This window comes from Gastrolobium bilobum, unplaced genomic scaffold (assembly GCF_033153095.1).
Source record: "Gastrolobium bilobum isolate Gb01-03AN ecotype WA unplaced genomic scaffold, APGP_CSIRO_Gbil_v1 utg2193, whole genome shotgun sequence".
Taxonomy (NCBI): domain Eukaryota; kingdom Viridiplantae; phylum Streptophyta; class Magnoliopsida; order Fabales; family Fabaceae; genus Gastrolobium; species Gastrolobium bilobum.
The window spans coordinates 1,859-8,833 of record NW_026897609.1 but is presented as its reverse complement, the minus strand read 5'-3'; the positions used below and the strand labels follow the sequence as shown (position 1 = coordinate 8,833).

General features: G+C 37.8%; 1 protein-coding gene across 1 annotated transcript; it reads left to right on the top strand.

The window, feature by feature from the left end:
* The first annotated feature begins 3,018 nt into the window (after nucleotides 1-3,018).
* On the top strand, nucleotides 3,019-3,756 carry LOC133308548 (uncharacterized). Its single transcript, XM_061509183.1, has one exon. The coding sequence runs from the start codon at nucleotides 3,019-3,021 to the stop codon at nucleotides 3,754-3,756; it is 738 nt and encodes a 245-aa protein (XP_061365167.1).
* The last annotated feature ends 3,219 nt before the right edge of the window (nucleotides 3,757-6,975 follow it).

The following is a 6,975-nucleotide window of genomic DNA, read 5'->3' as shown; positions in this document are numbered from 1 at the left end:
GAGAAAGGTAATGCTACTGCACCACTTGCCTTACCTACTCCACAGTCTTCTTTACCAATTAAGAAATTGTCAAATGATGAATTACAAAAGAAAAGGGACTTAGGCATCTGTTATACGTGTGATGAGAAATGGACATCAAAACATCGTTGCAAATCTAAGATGCTTCTGATGATAGTCGATGACGGGTATTCGGATGAAGAACAAGAGGAAGAAATTGTATGGGGTCAGGAGGATGCTCAGGGCTCTCGAGTAGATGTTGCCTTGCATTCCTTATCTGGAAAGGTGGATACCAGATCCCTTATTCTGTTGGCTGAGGTAAAAGGAAAAGAGGTTCAAGTGCTTGTAGATTCGGGTAGCTCACATAGTTTCATTAGAAGACAGTTAGTCGAGGAGCTCCAATTACCTATTATGCGGGCTACCAAGATGCGAGTATTCTTGGGCAATGGAGAATTTTTGCTCTGTGACAAAAAAACATGAAGGTCCAATTTTGGATTCAGGGTCATTGTGTAACTACTGATCTTTATGTGGTGGATTTGGTCGATTTGAATGTGGTTTTGGGCATGCAGTGGCTAGTCACTTTGGGCAGGGTTACCCACAATTATGGGGAATCTATGATGGAATTTACTTGGGGAGAAAAGCTAATTACTTTGACAGGTGTGAGACCACACATAAAGATGCAGCATGTTATTACAAAAAAAAAAAAAAAAAGATGCAGCATGTATAGCTCGATGATGCCAATTGTAATGCTTTATCCATGGTAGAAGGGACAAACATGGCCTCAGAGGTAAATTCTGATCTTTACCTTTTACAAAATAAATTACCTGAAGTGCTGTGGAAGGTATTGCTTGCTTATCACCCAGTGTTTGATATTCCCAAATTACTACCTCCTTTTCGAGAGATGTCTCATGCTATTAACTTGGTGGACAATTCCAAACCGGTTAAGATAAAACCATATAGGTACCCGTATCACCAAAAGGAAGACATTGAAAGACAAATTTCGAACCTGCTTGCGAATGGCTGGATTCAACAAAGCCATAGTGCTTTTTCCTCTCCGGTTTTATTAGTCAGAAAGCAAGATAAAACATGGTGCATGTGTATTGACTATCGTGCCTTGAATGCGGTGACAGTGAAGGATGCTTTCCCCATCCCCACAATAGATGAGTTATTTGGGGCCAAGATATTCAGCAAGCTTGATTTACGCTCCGGTTACCACCAAATACGGATGCAACCCGAAGACATACACAAGACAACATTTAGAACTCATGAGGGTCACTATGAGTTTATAGTGATGCCTTTTGGCCTAACCAACGCGCCTGCAACTTTTCAAGCTGCCATGAATAGAATCTTTCATCCTTATTTGCGCAGGTTTATCGTGGTTTTTTTTTATGATGTCTTGATTTATAGTTCATCCTTAACTGAACATGTTAGCCATTTAGAAATTGCATTGCAATGTTTACTGCAAAACTCATTTTTTGTTAAATTGAGTAAATGTGAATTTGGTGTGGATGAGATAGCATATTTGGGGCATGTAGTCACAACCAATGGTGTAAAGGCCGACCCCAAGAAAATTTCAGCAATGATTGATTGGCCAGTACCTACATCAATTAAACAGCTGAGAGCTTTTTTGTGATTGACGGGGTATTATCATAGATTTGTTAAGGGTTATGCATCTATAGCTTATCCAATCGCTGAATTACTGAAGCATAAGAAACTGATTTGGAATCCTGCAGCAATGCAAGCTTTCACAGCATTGAAGGAAGTTGTATCATCAACTCTTGTGTTACAGCTACCCGATTTTGCTTCTTCATTTGTTGTTGAATCGGATGCATCGAATTTGGGGGCTGGGGCAGTGTTGTTGCAGCATGGGAAACCGTATCTTTCTTTAGAAAGAAATTTGGGCCAAGAATGGCAGCCTCTTCTGCTTATGTGTGTGAGCTGTATGCAGTGACAGAGGGCATTAAAAAGTGGCGTCATTACTTGCTTGGTTCTCATTTCATCCTCAGAACAGATCACCAGAGCTTAAGGGAGTTATTGACACAAGCAATTCAAACTCCTGAGCAGCAGAAATATGTGTACAAGTTGATGGGCTATAATTTCACAATTGAGTACAAATCTGGCATATCAAATGTAGTTGCAGATGCCCTTTCAAGGCAATTCTCAGATGAGGACACTGCAACTATTAATGCATTACGTTCAGAGCCAACCTTGGATATTTGGGAGAAAATCCGGGCAGAAAACAAAGTTGATCAGGAGTTATTGTTACTACACAAAGAACTCGAGCAGGGAACACATCAAGATAAGGCATTGTGCAGCAAGGATGGGATGTTTTTTCTTAATAATAAATGCCTGTTAGGATCAAATTCTGCTTTGAAGGAAACTTTGTTAATGGAGGCTAACTGTTCACAGCTTGGAGGACATGCAGGTGTGCACCGAACATTTTTACGTCTTTCTACTTCATTCATATGGAAGAATATGAGAAAGGATGTTAAGCAATTTGTAAAAGAATGTGTGGTTTGTCAACAAATTAAAAGCTCCACACAGTTACCTTTTGGATTGTTACAGCCACTCCAAATTCTTGATGCAATGTTTGATGACCTCACATTGGATTTTATTACTTCTCTTCCACGTTCCAATGGTTATACCACTGTTTTGGTTGTTGTGGATAGATTATCAAAATATGGCCATTTTGGAGCTTTACCATCGTCTTATACAGCTGCCACTGTTGCTCACCTTTTTTGTAACATGGTAGTTAAATTACATGGATTTCCAAAATCCTTGGTGTCAGACAGAGACCCAATTTTCATGAGTAAATTTTGGCGTCAGTTATTTACATTGAGTGGTACTACATTGCAAGCTACATCAGCTTACCACCCTCAATCGGATGGCCAGAGTGAGGTGACCAATCGGTATGTGGAGCAGTATCTCAGGGCATTTTGCTCAGTATAGAATCATAAATGGTTTACATTGTTGTGTTGGGCTGAGTTACATTACAATACCTCTGTCCATTCTTCTATTAATATGTCCCCGTTTCAAGCTTTATATGGGAAGGTACCTACCTTAGTACCCCAATATCAGAAAGGGGAAGTAAAGGTTGAGGTCGTTGACATGATGTTGTTCCAACGTCAACAAGTTCTCAATCTATTGAAAACTCAGCTGCAGCAAGCTCAGTTACGCATGAAAAATAATGCAGATAAGAAGAGACAGGAGAGAACGTTTCAGGTTGGAGACAAGGTTTTGCTAAAATTGCAACCTTACAGACAGTTGTCAGTAGCTAGGAGAGCTAATCATAAGCTTGCCAAAAGGTACTTTGGACCATTTCCAGTTGAAAAGGTAATCAGCCCTGTGGCTTATCTATTAACATTACCTAAAGGTAGCATGATTCATCCTACTTTCCACGTCTCCTTGTTGAAACCGTTTTTTGGTAAAGCTGAAGTTAGTTATGAGCCTCTCCCTGTATCGAGTATGGACAACAAGCCAATTCAACAACCGGTTGCAGTGTTGGCTACAAGACAGACAAAGGCTCGAGGAAGGTTCATAACAGAGTGTTTGGTTCAATGGTCTTCAATTGTTCCTGAAGATGCTTCTTGGGTGGAGCTGAGAGAGTTGAAGCAGGTTTACCCTGAACTCAACCTTGAGGACAAGGTTACTGTTTTAGGGGAGGCTGTTGATACGAAGAAGGAAGGGGATAAGGGAGCTCCAAGACGTGGAATCAGATTGAAGGGATGTCCAACTTGGGCTAAAGACTATATGCAGTAGAAGATGTAGGAATAGTTACTGATATAGTCATATTGTATAGGTTCCACACGTGGGTAGTGGCTTTGTAATAACCCGATACGTGTTGAGTATAGCTGAGTAGGAAAACACATGTAAAGCATATGTGAGTATAAATAGATACAATTGTGTAATGGACAGCATTGATTGAGAAATAAGTAATTGGTTACGTGTTGTTATTCAGTTACTCTACTTGTAGTGTATCATCCACCGCTGATGCGTGGAAGGTTACTACTAGGGGTGATAATAAGGCCAGGGGCCTTAGGCCAGGGGCCTTAGGCCAGGCCCGTTTCGGCTCGGCTCGGCTCGGCTCGTCTTTTTTTATTATTAAGCCCAGACTTATACTTATGCAAAAGTCTTTTTATTTAAAAGGCCTCATGCTTCCATAGCCAAGCCCGGCCTTGAAGCCTTGGAGGTTGGCCCGTATACATTAAATTTATTTATTTTTTATATTTTTATATTAATCATTTCAACATCCTTTTCTCAGTTTTCTGTCTCTGCTCTATCTCTTCTCCCCGATCTAAGTCATCGCCCCACCAACAGGTAAATGAAGTCATGTTCATCATCTATTTTTATAAGCCATGCGGATTCCACGACTTATAATGATGCTTATGGCGGCGACCGTGGAAGAAAATTTAATATCAAATATGGAAGAAAATTTATTGATGGGGTTCAAATCTAGTGTAAAAAATCTAGAATATTAAGGAATGTGGAAGAAAATTTAATGTAAAAAATCTAGAATGTGGAAGAAAATTAAGGAAAAGCAACGTAAAATAAAGTAAAGATGATGTTGTTATTTTGATTTTTTAATATTAATGTTTTTTTATTATAAAAGAAACAACTATTATTTTCTTACAAAAAAAATACATATCAGTGCATGATTAATGAGCTAAATACTGCTACAAATTGGAAGGTAAGATTTTTACTTTTAATAAATAAATAGGCCACAGGCTTGAGACATGCTTTTTTTTTGTAAACGAACCAGGCCACAAGCTAATATTATATTCATAACAGTTAACAGGCTAAGGCCAGTCTGACACGTTTAAATACAGGCTTGGCCCGTTAAGATCAAAGCTCGGCTCGGCTCGACCCGTTAACACCCCTAGTTACTACTATATGACTTAAGTGAGTGTTTCCCTAGTGTAGTGACCATTGGTCCCTCTTTGTAAGAAAAAAAAGTAGGACACTTTCTATAATCAAATGATGACACTCTCAATCGAGGACTTGAACAAAACCGGGACAGTGTGTTGAAGCAACCATGTTGGGTTCTATTATTGAGTTGCTTAAATGGCAAAGGAGAATGAAATGCTTCAAGGGTCTTATATTAATAACAGAATTGAGGATTGAGAAAGAGGAATTATTGGTTACGTTTACATACCAAGCTGAGTATCGTTGAGTCTGGTTGTATCCGCGATATTGATCTGGATATGGCTGCGAAGGGATTTACTACTATAAAAAATACATTAAAACTCTTCCTGAAGCCATTTGGCTTCTTTTGATGGATTGGCGGTGTTGTTTGTCAAGTGTTGTGAAGTTGATGGAGTTGTCTTCTTTGTGCTCATATGATAGTAAAGCGGGAATCAAAGTTTGTCGATGACAGAGCATTTATCATACTAACATCGAAATGGTTGTAAAAGATTATGCATTATGCCACACATCTAAACAGCCCAGCAAGGCAGAATTCATTTCCCTCTTTTTACAATGCAGATGCAACCACTATAATTATGAAATAAACTTTATCAATTTAGGGCAACCTGTTCATGTAAATAATTACGCAATTTTACAAGGTCCAGAATAAATTTTACCACACGACAATAATCAAATCAGATTGTGGATATAGCTAATACAATAATCATTGATTCGTAATATAACAAATCTAAAACAGCTCAACCAATTCATGCTAGGAAGCTTACTAGATCAAAAAATATGTTCTTTGATAAAAACTGGACTTACTCTAGTAAATCTTTTGTTTAACTCAGATAAGTTACTAATTGATACGAGAAAAATCTATTTCACAATAGTATTGCAGCGATATACAAGGTTATATGCAGTAGTAATGACTCTCATACCGCTTGTAAAAATATGCAACTTAAAACTAACCTCACTAAATGTAACTCAAGATTAGAGAAGTGGGTAAATTTCCAATCACAAGAAAGAATCAATAATGGATGTCTCAATTAGCCCCATATATGAAGAATTAAAAAAATGTCAATAGTTAACATGTATTTGGATATTAAGATGATTCACTATTATTGGTAGAAGTCTTACTTTGTCATAAAACTACAAGGGAAAGTGGAAGATTCCATGTATTGATAACACATGTAGACTTATGTGGGTATGTTTATAAGAAGGTGATATCCATCATTTGAATCTAGAAATAAGCTCCAAAACACTGATTGGGTGGTAAAGAAAAGTGAAATAACTTGCATGCATTTTAGGCTTTGTCATCTGAGCTTGAGTTAAAACTTGCACTGAAGCAGCTAATTTAACTTGTATTGGTTGCACATGTGGAGTTTTCAGATTATGTAATGTTATAAGAAATTATGTTCTTGATTTTTCTAAAGTTCTAGTGGGCTAGGGGAATTTGATTAGACCAAAAAAAGAAAGTGAAATGGTACTCTCACAGGTTTTAGTTTTTAGTATTTATTCACGGGCCAAATAATATAATCTTAAGATTACTAGCATATCCATTATTTCAGTATCCATTCTACTGCAGCCTCTTTATAAATTCATCAGAGCATATCAGCATATGTAAGCCTTTACATGAATCTTACGCACAACCTAGAGTGAAGTCTGGAATTACTTTGTGTGAACTTTAAACTATCTAAAATGTTTTGGGTATACCTAAAACAGATGGGCCAAACTTGACTTGTCCAGTATCTCTGGAGTCCGGACTGTTATTGTGCTTGAACTTGACTTTATGAATTTCAGCTCTAATTTATGAACTTTACATATGCTTTCCTGTTTCTTGCAGAATTTAAGGATGATCCTGATCTTTATGAGCTGAAACCTAAGAAGCAGGGACTCGGATATTTTTTAGAAAAATATGTGTCGAGTAGCGAGAGTAGCGACACGCGTCTGTCACGCAATCAAATTTTTTTTTTCGACACGCGATTAATGTTTCGACATGTATCCGACAACGGTCAATGTTTTCCAATATGCGGTCAACATTTTTCGTCACATTTTTTTAATCCAAATTTTATT

Excerpts from the sequence above, each read along its gene's own strand:
- LOC133308548 (XM_061509183.1), top strand. The coding sequence starts at position 3,019 with ATGTCCCCGTTTCAAGCTTTATATGGGAAGGTACCTACCTTAGTACCC.